Source organism: Lissotriton helveticus, chromosome 6 (assembly GCF_964261635.1).
Source record: "Lissotriton helveticus chromosome 6, aLisHel1.1, whole genome shotgun sequence".
NCBI classification, from domain to species: Eukaryota; Metazoa; Chordata; class Amphibia; order Caudata; family Salamandridae; genus Lissotriton; species Lissotriton helveticus.
The window spans coordinates 1,054,092,149-1,054,114,548 of record NC_136067.1 but is presented as its reverse complement, the minus strand read 5'-3'; the positions used below and the strand labels follow the sequence as shown (position 1 = coordinate 1,054,114,548).

The 22,400-nt window shown below is 41.6% G+C and overlaps 1 protein-coding gene across 2 annotated transcripts in view; it reads left to right on the top strand.

Annotated features, from left to right (window-relative positions):
- Positions 1–22,400, top strand: part of LOC144763254 (uncharacterized) — a 121,467-nt gene that overhangs the window by 43,480 nt on the left and 55,587 nt on the right. For both annotated transcript variants that reach the window (XM_078648693.1, XM_078648692.1), the window contains exon 3: positions 1,402–1,512. In XM_078648693.1, the coding sequence (XP_078504819.1) occupies positions 1,402–1,512 (111 nt within the window). The remainder of the gene's footprint in view (positions 1–1,401; positions 1,513–22,400) is intronic.

The following is a 22,400-nucleotide window of genomic DNA, read 5'->3' as shown; positions in this document are numbered from 1 at the left end:
TTACCATGAGGACGAAACACATATTAAAATAGAACCACAGAGGTTTATTAAAGGATTCAGATCATTATAGAAAACAAAATGAAATAGTCAAAGTCAGTCAGGTAATCAATTATCATATAATAGAATGGTGCTCAGAATAAAATGCAGGAAATGGACAAGCAGAAGCAAGTATAGTTCAGCTCTAAAGAATAAATCAAAGTTAAAAATCATAGGTCATGCCGACATAGTGTAGCCTCCTTAAGATCAGAGGAGAGCGAGCAGACAACCCTCAGGAATGGACTTTCTTTTAATTTGCAGAATACGATGAAGACTTACATGAATACAGTTGTTTAAGGGAGGGTCTCGCGATTTGGACTATTGAGGTCAAAGAAAAAACAATACAGTTTCTAAAATCTCATTATTACGCGTTATCTATCAAATTCACGTAATGCAGTTCCCATCCCTGATGCCTTTCAGACACAGAAATCGTTTGTATACATGTTGCTATTTGTGATACAAGCACAGGTTCTCATGAGAAACCATTGTGGTCACAATAGGAAAGGCCTTGAAACAGTTAACTCTCAGTGGAATACCTTGCAAACGAACTCTAAAGAAAGAAACATACTATATATGGGAAAGTGACATTACATCTTAAAGCAGCATGTACAGTGTTACTTATATACGAATAGTCTGTGTGCAGAGTGAAAAAAAAACAGAGGACCACATACAGAAAAGATGGCTGCAAGCAGCACCATCCATTGTGAAATCGAGGCCTACATTATCCAGTGTTAAAATAAATGCAATCGAGTTCACAAACATGTTAATTAATGTTATGTTAATTAATGTCATGGTAATGCTACTATACATACAAACGTTTCCCCAAACCATAATGGACTCCGACAATTCCCAGTGCATTAGGGAAATGTGTTATGGGTGTCTTGGAAATGGACCCCCCATTTTTACAGTTTATTTTCAGGACTCACATATGTGATGACGGTACTACGTTGCGGACGTGTAACTGTGCTTTTTGCTCTCAAAGCTCCTCTTGCACTACGTGCAGGAGCAATTTATGGTATAAATATCTGGTGCAACGGTGGGCATCCTTAAATGCGGCTGTCCTGTGGTCTGGAAGTTGTTGCAGTGTGAACAAGCATCGTGCCTTAGGTTTTTCTCATTACCGAATTTGAATGTTCAGAGTTACACATTAGTGGTGGGTATTGGTGTAATATTTGCACTTTACCACATATGATAAAGTGTGCCCTTGGGTTATAGTCATTACACTTCTCAGTACAAAGAATGAGTTCCATATGTTTTTTTGCAGAGTATTACTTATGGTTCCTTTCATCATGAAATAATCTGGATGTCATTTTATTTCTGCAATCCTATATGTAACTTATCTTGATACTTTTACTCTTAATACAGGTCCTCTGATTGCAAGTTCTGTCTTTTCATTAAGAGCTAAAGAAAGTCAAGATCTTTACACACCAAACCTTCAGGATTCTCAGGAGAGACCGCATAATAATCAACCTACAAGTGAGTGTGGAGTGCTGAAGCACACTAATTATATCAGTGCTGTAATGTTTTTGAAAGCCAAGACCAGAGTTATTTTTCTTCTATGTTCAATGAAGTAGTTCAGGCGCTCATCCATTATTTCAAGGCAGGTTATTTATATGAGTTTTTGTACATTCTGAGAGCCTCCCCTTCCTTCTTGCACATCAACATTTGTAGGTGTGATGCAGCAAGACTGAAGTCTCGTCTTGGTTCCTCCTCACCCCTTTATCATTTATATCAGTTACTTTAGAAATTCAGATGCCATGTGTAGAGAAGTCAAGACCAGTAAATAACACAGTAACAAGAAAAATGTTTGTAGGAGAGAAGGTTTAATGCGGCTTCGCAAGTCAGAGCAAAACAGTTAATGAATAACATTCTCCCTGTGATCCAACTCCCCTATGCAAAACATAACAATTCTTAAAGAGAACACTATCTTCCACGAGCACAGTGTGCACGTGGAAGATAGATGCCTAACAATATATATGCAACACATCTCCCCCCCCCCTTTTTTTTTTTACTTCTCTATAGTCATAACAAAATCTTTGAACCTATCCGGCACATGATGTTCCCTTTTCTCCCTTTGGTTTTCCACATTTTCTTTAGAACAACTTGGAATAGACTTGGGAGAAGCACAAGATCGTAAATTTTTCCCCAACTCGGACTCTTTTGCAGTTTTGACAGAACGATCAAATCCTTTATACAATGAAATCCTATTAAAATTCCACACACTTCCAACTTCTATTTTGACAGCATTATTAAAGACCTCAATAACCTCCTTAGGATCCGACCAACATTGAGATCCTTTAGATACATTGATGTTTCTTTTGACTCGAACAAAATCACCAATGACCACCTTTTGCTTGCTCAAATAACCTCTTTTGTTGTCCATGTTCACTTTCATTTTACCTTTGTACCTCTCAACTCTTTCCTTTACCACACCATAATCAATATTATTCCATTTACTACTTGAGACTTTCCCTTTTAACCACCATGGAACCAAAGTAGTACTAGGCTTCCTCCCCCTCAAAAGTTCAAACGGGCTGACTAAAGTAACCGAATTAGGAGAAGTCCTGTAAGACAGAAGCATGGAACCTAAAGCATTCTTCCAATTCAGACCACTCTTAACAGAAAGCTGAATAGCCTCTTTCACCACCCGATTAAAGCGTTCCACCTGTCCATTTGCTTCAGGATGGAAAACACCAATCCTCTTGTGAGTTATTCCACACTTATTGAAAAAAAACTCCATGTCCTTACTAATAAATTGCGGACCATTGTCCGTGACGATTACTTGAGGAATACCCTCTCTGCAAAAGACGCTATCTAAAAACTCAATAATTCTCTGAGATGTGACCTCTTTTACCATTTTTATTTCAGGCCATTTAGAAAAGTAATCGATCAAAACAATACCAAAACTCTCTTCCTTAGGCAACACATGAAAAGGCCCAACAATATCAATGCCCTACTTCCTCCATGGCCCATCTGGAAATTCCACAGGAATAGATTCAGCATGCAAAGGAAAAGCAGACTTGTCACTGTTTGCACAACTACCACAAAGTCGTACAAATTGTTCAATAGAAGAATCAATCCCCGGCCACCAAAACATTTCCTTAATACGCCTTCGCGTTAAAGAGTTACCCAAATGTCCCTCGTGGCCAATCTCCATGATGGTGCGCCTCAGATTAAAAGGAGGAATTATTTTATCTTCCCTTAGACCAATGCCATTTTCAATAGCTAATTCACCATTAACCTTAGCGAAGCTCATTAACTCCCCAGACAATTTCCTCGTCTCAGGCCAACCCTGAACAATAAACATCTTTACTTCACTTATCACAATATCTTTCTCCATTTCAGAAATCCATATTTCTTCCCTCAAGACCTGCTTATCACTACCAATCAAGTTCACATCCCGAGCAGTAAACGCTACCTCACAATCATCCTACTGAAACACACCTTCATCAACAATGGGCAACCTGGACATGCAATCAGCGTGGATATTGGCCTTACCCTGGACATACTCTATACTGAATCGAAAGGATTGTAATCTTGAGGAAAGTCTTGCCAACCGCGCCGACATAGACCTACCTCCACCCGGGGACATCAGAAACACAAGGGGCTTATGGTCCATTTTAATTACGAACTCAGTCCCCCAAAGGAAACTTCTAAAGTGCTCTGTAAAAGAACTCCACCCAGTCCTAAATTGCTTGCATCCACCATCACAATACATTTCTTCCCAGGGATGAAAGGTTTTAGGCACGGAGCATTGACAATAAACTCCTTCAGTACATTAAATGCAACCGACATCTCTCCAGACCATTTAAAAACAGCATTCTTCTTAAGTAGGCATCTGAAAGGATCAACCTTGACTGAGTAGTTAGGAATGAATTTAGCATAAAACTCAGTTAGGCCCAAAAACACCACTAATTGTTCCTTAGAAGATGGAAAGGGTGCATTCACAATGCTTTTAATATGCTTCCCTTTAGGCCTAATACCATCCCCACTGATAGTATGACCCAGGTACTCAACTTCCTTCGCCTTGATGTTAAATTTATCTAACCTGAGAGTGAGACCCTTTTTGGCTAACGCAGCAATAACACGGTATAAATTGCGATCATGATCCTCGTCACATTTCCCATATACCAAGATGTCATCTTGGAAAGTGACGGCCCCATCCTAACCGTCTAAGGTATCCTTCATTAATCTCTGAAAGACAGAGGCTGCACTCGCAAGACCAAAAGACATGCGGCAATACCTGTAGAGACCCTCAGGAGTAATAAAAGAAGTCATATTTTTAGATTCTTCCGACAATACCACTTGGTGGTACGCACTAGTCAAGTCAATGCACGAAAAAACTTTCGCATCCGCTAAAGTGGAAACCATCTCATGTAAATTAGGTAAGGGATGGGCATCCACTCAAATAGAGCGATTCACACTGCGTAAATCAACACACAATCTGAGCTCACCAGAAGGTTTGACCGAAATCACAATCGGAGAAACCCACGGTGAGGATTCAATAGGTTCTATTATGCCATCATTACATAGATTTTTCAACAAATCTTTTAATTTACCACGAAAAGAAATTGGGACATTTCTTACTCTGTCGTATGGGAACAGAATTTTCGTGTAGCTTGATAGTGTGCTCAAACCCAAGATACTTGGCCAATTTCCCACTAAATACTTCAGGAAATTCTCCTCTTAGCATCTCAACCAAAACATCACTATTTTACGTAGATGGTTCAACAGCAAATACAGGCGGATTTGCCCTAGGGTCAAGCTTAACTCCTAAATCAAATTGTTGTGGCCATCCAAGTAGTGACTTCCCACTTTTTGTCACATAAACTTTGCTTGCTGCATGGTTTTTGCCAAAGTCCAACTCAGCTGAGAAATATCCCACTAAATCAATTTTATGGCCCGTATACCCACCAGGAGATACATCCGGTGATATTAAACACCTCCCAGGCCAATTGTCCTCAAAGATCTTGCGGGGAAATAATAGTAAACCAAGCACAGGAATCAACAAAGAAGTCTAGCTCGATACCATCTACTTTGACGATACAAGATGGGACTTTGGAAACGCCATCAACCCAAAATACATTAATAACAGTGTTGATGTCATTCTCGTCATTACCCATACGGAAATCATCGTGACTTGAATAATGCATGTAATTAACTTTCTTTGGTGGTGATTTACAGAATTTAGTAAAATGCCCTTTTCTATTACATTTAGCACAAACTTTATCAATGCCAGGACAATTCTTGTAATTGGCTAAGTGCGAATTACTACCGCATCTAAAACACAACAGTGTATGACCCCGTTTCTCATTATACTGATTCGTACTTTTATGACTAGTATCATATTTGTTGGAGGTGTAACTCCTTTGACTGGAAGTCAACCTTGGCTTATTCTGTTCTTTCAGTTCCTTATTTACATTAAAAACATCACTCTTATCCTTACCCCTAATCTCATTAACAAACTTTTCTGAATGCTCAATTGACTTAGCAATATCAATCGCGGCATTCAAGGATAAGTCAGGAGTAGACCATAGTTTCTCTTGAACCTTTTTACTATTCGTACGCATCAAGATCTGGGGCCAGATGTAGGTAGGCTTTTACCGGTCGGTAACGGCCGAATTCGGCCGTTACCGACCGGTAAATGGAATTTGAGATGTAGGGGGCATATGTTTACAGAATCGGTAAATTTACCGATCGGTAAATTTACTGATTCTGTAAAATACCGAATCAGTATTTTTATTCGGTAAATGCACATCTGGATTTACCTACATCTCAGTACTTCTATTTTACCGATTCATAAATACCGAATCGGTAAAATTCGGTATTTATGAGTCGGTAAAATAGATTTACCTACATCTGGCCCCTGGTCTCTTAACACCTGGTCATAAGAGATATGTTCAAATGCGCAAGAAGCTGCGAGTGATCTTAGAGAAGATACATAATCTTCTTGATCTGATAACTTCGCTGTGCCAGCGCTTGGCAGTGAATTAAGACTGCTGCAAGCGTTTTAATTGTTTTGCTATTTGTTTTAAAAACTGTGTTCTTAAATTACCTGTAGCTTTGTTTGCCCACTCCCCGGTCCACCGCAGCAACCAGTGCTGTTTGTAGTGGAGGGAGGTAAAAGCGGCACTACTTCCTGGTTGTTCCACATTCGGCGGCCATCTTGGGAGGGTGACGCGCTAGCCTCCCCCTTCGCCTAATCTATATCTGCTCTCTTCGTCCCGCGCAGCGGTAGCGCCATAGACGCGCCGAAGAGGCGCCAAAGAGAAGCCAGTCTGCGCCAGTCCGCGTCCATACGCTTCCTGCTCGCTCTGGGACAGAATTGTCATCATGGTAGGGGCTCTACTATCTTATAACTCCTCTTCGCTCCTCGCCCTACGACCCCTTGCCAATGTGTCATGTTGTCACTCGAATCTCCCCACTAACACAGAGTACCATTGTAAAGACTGTGACTGGAGTCTACCTTCCTTATACATCAGTCATTCGCCCCCTGTACAGAAATGGAGAATGTTTCTCCTTAATTGTCGGTCTTTATTGAAACATTATACTGAACTATACATGCTGATTGAAGAGCTCAACCCTGAGGCTCTTTTTTTAACAGAAACCTGGATCCAGTCAGACAATGATCCGACTACAGTGTGGGTCACTCCTCAAGGATATACGCTCAAACGACTGGACCGCCAGACTGGGAGAGGTGGCGGTTTGGCTATTATATACAGAGACAGCTATAGATGCCGTATTATTCCAACCACCACGCCAACTTGCGAGAGTCTTCACTTCTCGTTAGAACTCTCCCCTACCATCACCTTCTCTGGCATTTTAGCCTACCGCCCTCCCGGGGCCCTTAACAATTTTATCACTAAGATAACAGACCTCGCTGCAAGTGTCGCGTTGACCTCGCCTAATCTCACTTTGCTTGGGGACCTCAACTTACATCTAGATGACCCCCACGACACATCAGCCAATAACCTCCGCTCCAACTTGCAAGCCATTGACCTATGTCAAAAGGGCTTTCATGCAACGCATAATAAGGGACATCTCTTGGATCACATCTACAGTAATATAGATAATCTCACGGTGGAGACCCCTAGACCACTACCCTGGAACGACCATTTTTTAATACCTTTCACCTGGCGCACCAACCCCCCCCTCCTCCTCTCCAAATTCCGCAAAGCACCTGGGAAGGAAATGGCCCTCACTTTCCCTCCCTGACTGGGAAGCCGCCCTGGCCAGAGATCCTCCTAGGAAGGCAACTAATTCCAATACGGCCACTAGTAACTTTGATAATTGGATCTCTAGCACCCTTGACCAGGTTCTTCCTAAACACTTTTGTAAATCAATAAGAAGACCTAAAGTTGCCCCTTGGTATACACCGGCCCTTAGACTCATGAAATTAGCCTGCCTTAAACTCGAGAGAGCCTGGAGGCAGGACCACTCTCAACTTAGAAAGGCCGAGTACAGGTCCGCTATAAAGCTCTATAAAATGTAGATAAAGGTGGCACAAGTTCTCTTTTATGAAGGGAAAATTAACGCGGCTGCAAATGCCCCAAAGGAAATTTTTAAAATAGCTAAATCCCTCATTTCACCTCTCACCGAGCGTCCCTCTGGTGAAGGCGCCCAAAACCGCTGTAACGATCTGGCCGTCTATTTCTCCCAAAAAATCCAGACCATATACTCCTCATTCAGTAACACTAAGGATGATATGGAATCCTCCTTCCCTACAACCACTGACCTTTTTGTCCCCTGTATGCTCGACAAAATTCCACTTCTTGATGTCTTTGGACTAGACAGACTGATCCCTAAGATTACTTCTGGTTCTCCCAACGACCCAGCACCCCCTCAGACCCTCATCAAGGTCATGGACGTCGTTCGTCCGGTCATCTTAGACGTTCTTAACACATCTATCACCTCTAAATCTGTTCCACCTCCATGGAAGTGTGCGATGGTGAAGGCCTTGCTGAAGAAGCCCAACCTTGACCAGAGTAACTTGGCAAACTACCAGCCCATTTCTTTACTTCCGTGGCTGAGCAAACTGCTGGAGAGGCACGTTAATAACACCCTAGTGAACTATTTGGAGTCCAATAGCTTGCTGCGTGCCTCTCAGACAGGGTTTCGTCCTCAGCACGGAACTGAAACCGCCCTCCTAGCGGTAACGGAAGAAGCCAGAGCCGTGCTGGACCAGGGAGGAAAAGTCGCCATTATTTTATTGGACCTCAGCGCCGCGTTCGACACGGTTAACCATGCCACGCTATTACAACGTCTGGCGGGCATGGGCGTGTCGGGCGCGGCCCTGGAATGGCTGACATCCTTCCTGGATGAACGATTCTTTCAGGTCTTTGAGGGTGAGGTGGCCTCTCCCAAACATCCACTTAGGTGCGGGGTCCCCCAGGGCTCCTCCCTAAGCCCCACCCTTTTTAATGCCTACATGGAACCTCTAGACAGGATAGTCCATCCCTTTGGTGTGCGTATTGTCACCTACGCAGACGATACCCAACTGGTGGTCTCTTTAGACCACCCCGAGGGGTCGTCCTCCACCTTAGGCCCCTGCCTAGAGGCTGTCGCCAGGTGGATGCAATCTTCCTATTTGAAACTCAATGGGGAGAAGACAGACATCATCTTATTGGGCAACCCCTCCCCTTCTGCCCTTGCTTCCATCTGGCCACCATGTTTGGGCTTGCCCCCCATCCCCAAGTCCCAGATAAAGAGCCTCGGGATCTGGCTCGACAAAGCACTCGACTTCTCGGTCCAAGCTACCAAGACTGCCGCCACCTGCTTTGGGCTAATGAGGATGTTGCGAAAGGTGCTCCCTCTGCTCCCATGCCAGGCGAGGAGGGTCATGGTCCAGGCCCTGATACTCTCCCGCCTGGATTATGGGAATGCTCTTTATATGGGAGTCCCGATTTCCGTTACTCAGAAGCTCCAAGTTACACAAAACAGTGCCGCTCGCCTACTTTATAATCTACCCCGCTGGCAGTCAGCGAAGAACGCCTTGAAGGAACTTCACTGGCTCCCAGTGGCGGCAAGAGTACAATTCAAGGCCATGTGCATCTTACACAAATCTTTTCACCGAGTAGGTCCCGCAATTCTACATCCTATGGTCACGCCTTATGTTCCATCTCGCCCCCTTCGCTCTTGTACCCTTCAGCTGGCAACTCCCATTAAAGTCAATAAAGCCCGCTGGGGAGGCCGCTCCTTTGCCCATACTGCGCCTAGACTTTGGAATTCCCTCCCTCTTTCTCTTCGAGAAAACAGCAACTATATGTCTTTTAGGAAAGCTCTGAAAACGCACTTGTTTGCCAAAACCTGCTGAACGACCCTGAGCCCACGCTAAGCAATCAGTCACAAGCGCTGCGAGGCCTCCGGGTAGTTACGCGCTATACAAGTGCAATTTTCATTTCATTTCATTTCAATAGATTCCTCATCACGCTGTTTGCGAGAATAGAAAATAAACCTTTCCATCACAACATTTTTCTTTTTTCCAAAACAAATGTTAAGTTGGGTAGATGCATACTGATATACATTAATTCTACCCAGGTTAATTAAAGCAGGAAGGGATTTAAATTCTTTAGTCCAAAACCACCCAAACAGTGTTTCAAAAGTGAAAGTTTCCTCTCTGCTTCACAATCCTCACCTTCCATGACTTCTATATATGCTAAAAACATGGGTTCCCAAACTTCCCAAGACATGGGAGGTTCACCTGAAACTGTCAAGAATGAAGGAGGGGGTAATATACCAGACATTTTACCAAGAAAGAAAAAAAAATAATAATGAGAAAAAAAATAGAAATGTAAAAGAATAACTTAATAACTCATTGACTGTGTGTAAATTCGAATCACCAGTATTATTGTTGCAAATGTGGCAGAAACAATGCCAAAACCCCTTTCATGTGTGCCATAAAACGAGCATAACAGTAACTTAACAGGTAAACGATGACGCGTTACCAAGGAAACCAAGAACAAAAAAAACCAAAAAATAATTGCCGACGTGCTTAGCGTGATGATGTGGGACCACAATGGATCGCCTTCCCACAATCCTTAGCGTGTCAATCCAGGACACAGAGAAGACGCAGCTAAGCAACTACGTGAACGTTCGTAAAGAAGAATCTCAAAGAATCCGTTGATCCGTGTCTGCCATGCTCCAGAAATGTAAGTTCAATTATACACAACAGCATTCAGAGGATGTCGTGAAGAAAAAAAAAAAAAAAAAAATGAATCAATCCCTAGATACACGAAATCAGCCGCAGGTGCTATAAAATGCACAACTATAAAGCGAAACTGTAGACTGCTGCAGGAGCGATCAGAGCTCAAGTAAAATAAATTGTAATCCCACTTCGGAAATAAAATACGAAGTGCAATAGAACAACACAGTTGTAAGAAAATAAAGCAATACGCCACCGCTCGATTTACGCGGTCGAATAAATTCCCAATAGTGTAGCACCACCGCTCGATATCTGCGGTCGAGAACAAAATGGAATAAATAGTCTCACATGAATATACTCATTATGCAGGATTCGTACCCCTCGTCGCCATTGTAGGGAAGTCAAGATCCGTAAATAACACAGTAACAAGAAATGTGTTTGTAGGAGAGAAGGTTTAATGCGGCTTCTCAAGTCAGAGCAAAACAGTTAATGAATAACATTCTCCCTGTGATCCAAATCCCCCATGCAAAACATAACAATTCTTAAAGAGAACACTATCTTCCACGAGCACAGTGTGCACGTGGAAGATAGATGCATAACAATATATATGCAACACCATGGCCACATATTACTTCCCTCCACATTTCCCTCTCCATCCAACCTGTGCAACAGTTTGTTTCCTTCTGCCTGGCTCCTATCTGCACCTTGTGTCTCTGCCCTTCTCCATCCCCTCTGAGTGACTTTGTCTCTCTTCTTCACTGGGCTTGAGTACATCTGAACCCATTCACCCCAATCTCTCACTATCTCTGTGACTTCAACTTGGCATCTTTTTTCCTCCTACTTCCAACATGATGTCTGCCTGTCTTCCAAGTCATTACCCTCCAAGCCCATTCTTTTCTGCCGTTTAGGCATACCCTTTCCTCTTCACTTGGTTTGCATCTCTGTCGCATGATATCCCTAGTGTCCCGGCTTGCCCACGGGGTTCTCTTCACAATATGATTGGACAACCAATGTTTATATTTTACAAATGGATATAGTGCCTCGAGAATGATCCAAAGTAATTCATATCAGGATTGTTATTGCTTTGCAAGTGTATAAATGTATACACCCAGTCTCAAGGTTTGTAGATACAGTTTGATCATCTTTAGAGATTTGAGCAACAGTTTGCAATGTGTTGATCAAGTAACTGTGAACCATATAATCAGATTGGCATTCCTGCAGATACGTATCCAATCAAGCTGTATCAAGATAAAACATTATCCATATTATATGACTGATGTGTAAAATGTAGCAACATATCTAGGTACGGTACACTTGTTCATGATTGCAGCAGATGATTGAACGATGTCAGCCAATTATGGGTGACAAACGCAAATGCAGAGACATAGTGCATGTATTGATAACCCAATATAGAAAGCAAAAACAGATCAAACCTATAGTTAACACTGCAACCAACACCTCATTCTAACAGATACAGCAAATGAAGTAGCAACTACTCGACCAACAGGTACTTTGGGCCACCACCAGGGCATAGAAAAGCACTATAGAAGTGCTACAATATAATGGAATACGGTACAATACAATGAAGTATCAATTGCACTACAGTAAGATATCAGGTGAAATGATAAATGCATGGCAGCTGAGGAAATATAACAAATAAAAGGCATATTGCCATATAATCTCCATTTATAAATGGCAGCATTGCATGTATGTCTCAGAGGATTATAATCAATATAAAGAACACTGCCACCACGGTCAGGCAGGTAGGTGGCAACCCATTATACATTTTCTTTGCACATCCTATTATAAGCTCTTCCTTTTTGTCAGTATCTTTACTTAAGATGCACCCAATCTGTCTCAATCACTGTTGGAGGCAACACTTTTGGACTTTATTTTGTTGGGCGTTTTTTATAGCCCAACTAGACCCGAAGGTCTAGTTACAAATTCTTGTAACATAACATAACAGGCCTTCCATTCATCAGTGGATTGAGCTTATCATCCAAGATATAATGGGATGCTTTTGTGAAACACTGTATGGAGAAGCTGAACTTCAGTGTCTGAATATGGTAGTGTCTGTTGAGGTAGCCTGTGAGTTTATGACTATAGTTTTCTTAACTACTTTTTGTACAGTGCGGAGGTAATTTATGGGACTGTAGTTAAGTACAGGTTAGCTAAAGGAAAGTTTCTTGATCTGTTGGGTGATGATGGCTTGATTGAGGGCAGCTGTAGCAGTTCCTTCTTTGAAGTGTTGATTTACAAGACAACATTTGCTAAAGATGTCTGCCTTAAGACTTTGTTGAGTAAGTTATTACTAGAAGACGAATGGTTGCATAGACGTCTGATGTTTTTGGAGTTGATTAAGAGGATTGGCGTGAAAATGTAAGTGGCTTTTTTTTTGCTTCATTGTTAGTGACCTGTTCTTTCATGGCACGCTGACTACCGGGACTAAATAATTCTGTTCAAAAGTGATCATTTAAAATCACCCACCTTCTGATGGCAATCTTGAGGTGCTATCTAGGTCATGACCATTAGAATCTCAAAGGTGCAGAACTCTAAAGAGTTGCACACGTACAAATATTTCCTCCCTAAGGTGACAAAGAAGGGCATCCCTGTACGTGAAAACATCCTTGATGCTTTTAGAAGACTTCGGAAGGTCGTCAAATCATTCTGTCTATGTGTCAGCATTTCTTTGTCCCTCAAACACTCCTCCAAACCCCTGTTCACCTGTGGTGCTGCAGCAGGTTCTGCCTATGCTGGCTCTGAAGCAGATCAGCTTGACTAGCTGGGCAAGGAGAAAGTGATACTTTTCCAGAAAGTGCTGTGAGTAACGAGGTAGAATCTCTGGTCTATCAGGTATACCCTAGTGGTCATAATCTATGGGAAATGTTACCCAATTAAGTTAATAACATCAGAGGAATTCATGTAATGCATTGATTATTTTCATTTGGTACCTACACTGACATCCTCTGGAATCCGATATTTAAGTGTGCTCCATCTCTCTGTACAGGCCTTACAATGTATCTAATGGTTAATACAAAAATATATAAATAATGTCAAGATGAGCTGTAGTGTAGTTCCTATCATCCCAATAGGCTCTGCGCATTGGAATAATACCTTCAATAGTATAGGCCTAGACCAGACGTTAACTAGGTCTACTACTGTCAATATTAGACTTAAAGTTTTGGGTTTGCCAGCTTAGCTCAGAGTTCACTAGAAACTTTCTCGAATGTTCAGGAAAGAATTAACTCCCCTGATTAGACAAGAAGGGATTTAGTTTCTGACAACCATAGAACATGACAACTTTGCTCTCCCCTAATCAAGAGTGTATCTCGAGAGTCGTGTGAACAAAAGGCAATTTATTTTACTCAGTCAGTACGTGCATTCTTAGTCTCATCAGATTGTAGAGAAAAGGAAGAGACGGGCGTGTTCAATAAAAGATGTTATTTATTGATCAGTCTCTTTTCTCATACAAGAGAAATGGATCGATATTATTGCAATACTTATAGTTAAGTAAAGTGCATACATTAAAAGCAGAAGTATAAAATATTACTGTAAAAACATTGATATGGTTTCTAAGCCATATGAAGGTTTAAAATGATTAAATTAGATTACATACATATATACATTTGACTAAACGTACTCAACTGGTGTTTCTAAATACGCCTACCCCGTGTACCTGACCTAAGTCTAATGCGTGGGCGGGAATAGAAAGTTACAGTTTAAGTTAAGTTTGTTTTTGCCAAGTGACTGACTAAAGAATTCTCTGCGAGGGGTTATTCAGTTCTGTACCTGGAAGTTTAGGATGAATGAGGGATGGTATCTCTCTCTCTGGTCTCGATATTCCAAGCTGCCTGCGAGGGCTACCCGGAAGCGCCGGTGCTGGATCTCTCGGCAGGAGAAAGCAGCGCGTCTCGTTCTCAGCGCGTCAGGAAGGCGGGGCTGCGCCAGCGGGGTCTGCTCTGCTCTGGGCTTCGGCAAGTATGGCTGCTCCGTCTCGTCACCACCGCGTGTGTTTGCATAGGGCATTATCGGTAATATTTATACCTTTAAGGTGCCGAGATTGACGTAAGGATGGACATAGATACGTCAATAAGGATGTCATACGACTTGGTCGTTAGCACATTCTTTTGCTGAAGTTCTCGGTGAAATCAAAACAATGGCCGCAGGGTTTTTCCCAGGTTGTCATAGGTTTGATTTGTTATGAGAACTCCGTATGCCTTATCAGGGGCTGGAGGAATATCGCTTGTCTAATTAGATCGCAAGCGTTATGACCTAATCAGATAACACGTTCCTGTGCCGTAGTGTGGCTTTGTCAGATAACGGTATCTGCATCATGGGGGTTTGCTGCCTCATGGGCTGACTGCTAGTTAACTTGTTGGTTTGTTAACCAGAATAGGGTCAGGAATAGGGGGATCGATTCAGAACCTATAGGGATACATCACACCCACTCCACGCTAACTATGGACATATTTACTAATCTAGGCATAGTAAAACATAGTACAACATACTATAGGGTATTGTGTATACCTTACCACCCCAAAATACATAAATGCATTTTGAAATTATCAAATATACGGAAAAAAGCAGTCACATGTATTGTATGCACTCAAGCTGTAGAATAATGCTAAAGTAATTACGCATTTGTATACATTATTGCTATTTGGTATATGAGAATTTACACATGAAATGGCTCTTAATACAGAAAAAAGGTTTGAGACCATTCCATCACAGAATAAAATATTTATGAACATACCAGCGGGCAGCTAATATCTATAAGCTATCTAAAAATAGAAATCTTAGTTCTTTAAGAATAGTTTCTTACTTTAAGCAGAAGATAAGTGTCCCGAAAAAATATGTAAAAATATTTTGGGGCTGCTGAAAAATTGCTGTCCATGAACTGGAGCGAAAATTGTTCATGTGACTCTATTATTAAAGTTGAAGGCCAAATTCAGGGAACGCCGTGTACGAGCTTGCTCAAAAGTCTCTATTTCTGCTCTGGTGAGAACATCATATCATTTAGGCTTTCGAAAAAGCTGTCAACAGCTTCCTGGGAAAGTTCCACTAACTCGGAAAAAGGTGTAACCATGCATTCGGTCGCATGATTGTCTCCATTGACGTTCTGATTTGGATTGCTGACAGAAGGTCGTACCTGATCGATGCTGCTTTCATCTTGAACTTCACTACCCCTTAATCGTAGTGGTGAAGCTTCCACGAATGCCGTCATCAGGATTGGTAGCCGTTGAGGGCAACACAAAGCATGAGCCTTTGTTGGACTCAACAATGTTTCTGCATCCATTGGCGCATCCGATTGTAGCGTCAGACAGGTGTCTAACACGCATTCTTCTCCGCATAGCAGGCACCTTAATACAGGTAAAACACATCTTTGCCACATAGGTCGAAATGATAGAAACCAAGTCATGTTCAGGTCTCTAAGCCGGGATAGTCCCAGGATTTTTGTTATCCGGTCCCGGTATCCAATGGCTAGGATTGTTTCTAGCCTTGTCGCAGGTGTTTTTGTCTGTGACATGGTTTGCCATAACGAAAAATAAGGACTAGGAATAGGATTCCTGCAATCAGTCCTAAAATGAGGGGAAGTCCGCCAAAAATCGAATGGACGAAATCTGGAAAAATACCCAGTATGGCTTTGAATGGTGTTAATGCCATCGAAAATACTGTCTTAAATACCTTTGAGACCCCAGTGGTATCAGAAATATTTAAGATTTCGTTTAGGATTTCTGCGAAATGTATGGGGGAATTAGTTGATAACAAAGAATGTATCTCTGCAGTCGTCCTTGCGACTTGTAGATCATACGTTTCTTTTGATGACGTGAGCCTGGTAGGCGTCTGAAGAAGCACTGTTTTCATTCTGCTTAAAGTGTCTATTCGAATAGAAGTAATTTTCAATTTGGGCCATGCCCTTGCCTCCCTGTCTGGAAAGGAGCTGGGGAACAATAAGCGTCCACAGCACTTGACCTTCGCAGTCGTAGTTACGAGATAAGGAGTCCCGGGCATAAGACTACAACATCTGCGGTCTACAATTAGAATGTAACTCCCATTATAGAGTCTTTGAAAGAATGGTTCTATCTCTGTTGCAGGTGCGCCTAGCTGGTGACATGAAAGGTTATTTGAGTTCCCTTCACAGGCTCCGTGCAAACTAATTCCGTTACACAGAAGTGTGCCGCTTAGTGACATCGCACAATTATTGCCACTAAGAAACACTTTCTGTCCTTTATTACTGACACATGCATGTGAATAGGGCAGGTTCCATGTTGTTTTAATGTACCCCTTTCCCAATTTTTCGTACATGCCAGCCTGTATATATTTTTGGCAGTATTGAAACCTGAAGGTTGAAATTGGAATATTAATTATCCCATGTATTATCCATTCACTGACAGGTCGTTCTGACATTGTCACTGGTAATCTCTCAAGTTTCTCAATGCTCAGGATTGTATAATCAGCACCCTTTTGTGCCATACTGATTTGTCTATCAGTAAGGTTAAAGATTTGGAATAGTGACGTTGTGTTGATTAAACGCCAAGGCACATAGCCTGAACGCAGATTTTGTAACGTCCAGCCAAGCTGTACAATAGAACGCAATTGAGACTGACCGTGTTGTAACAACAGTAAGTCCTGCGATAATATGTCGATTGCTGAAGACACAATGCTGTCCAAAGAAAAAATTCTGGAGGACAGAGTCATTAACCCATTGTCCACTACAGAAAGTGATTTTTCCAAATTAATACGGTCAATTTCCCGTATTCTCTCTGCTGTTTCAATTTGAGTAACCTTCCAGGCCTCATTGTATGCTGCATATACAGAGGCTGCTATGAAACGCTTTTGACGCTGTTTGCGTGGTCCCATAGTGAAATCACGCAAGTCAGCACCATCAGTAAGTAAAGTTAGGTGTTGCTTAATTTCTGCCAGTGTGGAAGTTTGTAGCCATTGAAGGCATAATTTGCCCACACTGTAGGTGGTTATTATCCCCGGGTGTTGTCTTTGAGGATATCTAGGGTCTGGCCTGGTCATTTTGAACCCCTGTGATTTGTTCAGGAATCTGTCTTGACAGTTATTAGTATCTGTGGGCCAGATCAACCACTGTTTCCAATCTGGATGTGTTCTGGTTTGGTTTAATACATAGTTTACGTCTATCTCTTCATCTGTAGAGCTATTGCTGTTCATTGTTGGTTTTGGAATAGACGGTTTATTTAAGTCTTTGATTTTGGCTAAGCCAAGACAGGTGGTTTGTTGAACAGTGTCATTTAAAAATATAATTTGTTCTGGGATCATGCAGGCTCTAAACAAAGATTCTATACCCTGTACTTGCCATTCTTTTGTACCCCAAACACTTTTCAATTCAACATTTTTGTCCCAATAATCAAAACCAAAAGTATTCATTTGTTCGAAGAATGAGTCTGAATATATCAATTTTGTGTTTGTTATCATGGTCTTTGTCCCTGTCTTATTTGACAATTTGAAATAAAATGTTTCAGCATTACTTGTGTTAAAACCTGAAAAATATGAATATTTGTCGTAAACGGTTCTTGAGCTTCCTTTTGGAGGGGTTGCACAATGTTCCCATTGATTATAATTTAAAACATTTCTAGGTTGTGCAGATTTATGTAAAAAATGGTTACCATAGTGGTTGTAGCAATACATACTATCATAATTTGTAGAACCCTGCAAATAATCATGTTTGGTAAATTTAGCAGACATTACTAAGTCAGACATCATATTATTAATGCTTTCGAAGTCCCAATCATCAGCAAATGAGTTTGGTTTTACAAAGTCACTCAAAGAGATCTTAATTTGGTGTGGATATTTCAGGATTTCAACCGGACCGCAGATTTCGTAGTCAGTGTTGTCCCATGCTACCCCACCCGGTATAGGATTGGCTGTGAAGTTGACTGAAGAAAGTTCTCTTTTCTCGACGTGTGAAGATGTGTGTGGCTTGAGGATCAAGTTGATTTTCTGACTTGCTGTGTCCATTTTAGCACATTTTCCCTCAATGAAGCGTCCCAAAGTTAGTATCATGATGAGCCAAAGTATGAGGATAAATGCACCAAAACCCACCCAAAATTCAATCCATGGAGAAATCAGATATGTTTCTTTCAGTTGTTTCAAAAGTTCTTTAGCTTTATCTTTAAAGGTTTTTGATGATGGCTGTGTCTTTGATTCACTGAAACCTTCAGAGGAATCATCGAAGTTTATGAAGTAGCCGGATGCAGTTCTGTCAATTGTTCCAATTGGTTCAGGATTACTGTTTCTTGCATTTTCGCTTGGTACTTCATTGTAGATGGTGTGTCTCTGCTAAAAGTTTTTATTTGGGTTTTCAGAGGTCTAAGTTCCATTGCATAGTTGCATAGTCCTTGTTGTTCTTCTGTAGGCGTTTCGAATGTGATGAGCCTCTTAGTTAGGACCTCTGTACTGGTAGCAAACCTTGGTGTTCTGCTACTTATCGGGAGTCCACTTGGCCTACTGTTTGTTATCGGCCACATGATTGTGGTTTTACCAGGTCGATGGATACAACTCGGTTCTCCTTTTTACCAGCAAGCGGCGGTAGTACAACTGATCTTGTCCCGTTGATAGACAAGACAGGAACTGCTTTTCTGTAAGAAGGCCCAAATTCCTTCTTTACCGCGATCTTTTCTCTGACTAGATCCCCGACTTTTGGAATCCAGACAGGTCTTGCTGGGACAGGTGGTGGTTCTTCAGTGGTTGTTGGCTGCTGTTCCAACTTTATGTTGCTCAGGTCTTTTCTTGTAGTGTTTAAGTCCTGCAAAATAGCCAAACGGTCTTTGATATCAAAGCTTTTTTCTTTCACCACTGAAGTGTCTGACTATCAAGGTCAGAGATCAACATCCTAGTTCCAAATAATAATTCGTACGGACTGAATCCCTTCAGAGAATTTCTTGGCAAGTTATTTAGACTACGTTGGACACTTATTAGATGTTTGACCCACCCAGCTCCCGAACCTAATATCCTTTCCGTTATAGATTGCTTTATGCCTTGGTTTTTTCTTTACACCATCCCGTATCCCTCAGGAAGGAAGTGAGAAGATTCCCGCTGTGCTATGCTCATTTGGCCATGTTTCCCCTCAGGCTGGAGGGCTAGAGTGAAAACAGTGGTCAAACGTAGCATGCTCTTAGCGTATATGCCATTTAGACTCGCAAATCTTTGTATAACAGTCCAGACGTCAGCAGAGTGCTGGTGATCTACATTATAAGTGGAAACTAGCCCGTATATGTTAATCGCAAGCCTTGCTTTTTACTCCTGATTTTTCCTGGAGTGAAACAACGAGGTATTACACTGTTTCTCTCCCCACTGCGGTTTCTGTTGCAGTTTGGGCAGTTTTTTACAAACATGGTGTGGTGCAGGCTCATGCCTGGCCACCAGTACCTTGATTGTAATTCTTCCAGAGAATCTTTTAGTTTGAGGTGTCTGAGGCCCCTGCCCATATGTGCGTCTGCGATTAACAAGTTTCTCCTGTCCATGTTTGGAATCACTCTATCCCCCACTCCAGGGATTCGAGCAAAAGGGACGGAGTTTGCATCGATTATGTATGTATAATTGAGTGGATAGTTGATCGGTAGCGCTGAGCAGTCGGCTTTTGATGACGTTTTCACCGCCAGCACTGTTTCACCGTCAATGTATTTTAATGTACGCTTTTCTCGAACTACGGGAGCCGATTTAGTGGCTGCCGCTGTGGCTGTTTCAGCCAATGAATTCCCTGCAACGTGAACGCCATCACGTTGATGACTCAGTGAATGTGTCACGTGAGTCTTTGGTAGTTCTTTTTGTAAAAGAGCTATTTGTTCCCAGACCAATTTCTGCTTTATTGGTGCATCATTGTCATCTTTGTAACCGTTTTGAATCCATGTCTGCAAATCCTTGTTGTATGATTTGACGCAGTAATATGAATCAGACACTATAAGTGTCGGGAATTCGCGATCCGCATTATCTAGCGCCATTTTCAATGCTATTATTTCAGTCTGTTGTTCTGAATTAGTTTCTACTGAGTGTGTTTTTGTTAATAGAGATCTTAGTTTACCTCCGCGCCACACTTCTTTTGTAATCCCACATGTGGGGTTGTATGCTTGTTCTCCCCAAACGGGGGTTTGAGCATGTCCGTCTGTATAAATTACACAGGCGTAATGTCGTAAAGGCAGAATGTCGATTGGCAGAGGGAATATTCTTTCAATTCTAGATTTTTCAACTCTTCTAGTTCTGGATCAAGGTAATAGTATACTTTGTCCGTTGTGATTGAATTCACCCATTGTATCCACTTTGGATTCAATGCTGTTGTTGGCAAATTACATGGTGTTGTTAATGCCTCAAAGGCTGGTTCTGCTGTTCTGACTATGATATGTCTACCGTCAGCTTTATCTTTTTCTCTAGCTATTGCGGTTTGAACTGCATGAACAATTTTTTCTGTACTGCTGAACTTCTTTTCAGCTTCTGTGTACAAGTGTGATTTAAATGCAATTGGTACCTTTTCTCCCTCATTAGAGGTCAGGTATGTGAATCCGCATCTCCCTGGGATGACTCGAATCACAAGATTGCGTGTGTTATCACGTGTTTCTAATTTTGTTTTAATTAGCATGTCTGTTTGTAAGGATCTCAGAATTTCTGTGTGTATTTGAGTCCAATTGGTTCTTTTGAAATCTGGTTTAATTAGATCATAAAGGGGTTTGACCCTTTCTGCGTAATTTGCAATGTATGTTCTTCCGAAATTTAGGAAGCCTAGAATTGACTGTAGGTTTTTTAGTGTTCTAGGTGCTTGGAGTACGGCACATTTCTCTAGGAAATTGTCAGCCAGGCTTTTGCCTTCACTTGATAATTCATATCCTAGGAACAGGACTGTCAGATGGGCAATTCTGGATTTTTTAAAGTTGAATTTGTAACCCTCTGCTGCGAACCCAAGTATTATGGTGTTCACTCTTTTCAAGTGAGTATCCAAGTCATCATCTGTTAAATAAATGTCATCGACATAAGATAATGCTTCATCATCATATATTTGTAGTAATTCTGTTACTCTCGCTGAGAATACTCCCGGGCTGTTCTTGTACCCCTGGGCTAACCGACAGAATTGTTTTTGAGTGCCATTTATTGAGAACGCAGACAAATATCTGCTCTCTGGTGCTATATTTTGACAAAAGAATCCATTAGAAATGTCTAATGTTGTTTTGTATTTTTTGCGTACTATGTTATTCATTAGTGCAGCACTATGCGAATTTTGCACTGCAAAAGTTTTGCAACATGAGTTAAGGTGTCGGTAATCCAAAACTAGACGGTATGAATTCTCTGGTTTGGAGACCGGAAACAAAGGGTTGTTCATTTGTGAGGTGCAAGTTTCAATCACCCCCTGGTATTCTAGCTGATCTAGGATTTCTTTTACCTGTTTTTTAGCTTCTTGCTTAATTGGGTACTGCCTTTGTGCAGTAGGTTGTGATTTTAACTGGATTTTGTGAGGAGGAGAGTCCTCATCCCATCCTACGTGATTTTTATATAAAGCAGGAGCTTGAGCTACTGCCCACTTTCTAGCAAGTGTGTATTTTTCATGAATTGGGATATGATTTGAGAAGGCAGGCATAATTATTTCTTCGCCATGAGGGCAGTCCCTGACAAACTCTGGTGGCCAGTCTTTTTCAGCTAGAAGCATGTCATAACCCTTGGAGAGATTGTCCCAAAATAGTCCCCTTATTTTTCTAGTCTTATCCCCCTCTATACGTGATGTTATTTCGTATATTTTGTGAGGTTTACTAACTCTGGTGTCTGCAGTTTCCACTTGAAGATATTCATTCGTGTCCACTGTCTCCAGATGATTCATAAGGACTTTGCGAGCTATGCTCACTTCTGCTGCGCTGTCTAGCATTGTCTGAGCCCATTCTCCGTTTTTCAGTTGTGTCCTCAGTATTCTCGGCATTGTTAACTACCTTGATACTGGCTACCTTCTTTTTTGGAAATTGTAATTTCTTTTTTAGATGAGCAGGTTCCTTGTCTTTGGACTTGGCGTGCTCTTCTCTTTGTTCTGATCGTCCTCTTCTTTCCGATTTCTGCGAGGAAGTCTGAAAAGATTGAGAGGGACGTGTATCAATGTCTTGATATCTATCAGGCTTCTTTATATTATCCCTATTTCTAAGGTTATATCTTTTCCCAGAGGGGTCACTCTGAGGTGACCTGTGTCTTTGGTTCGGAGATTTTTCTCTTCGCCTGGGAGACCTTC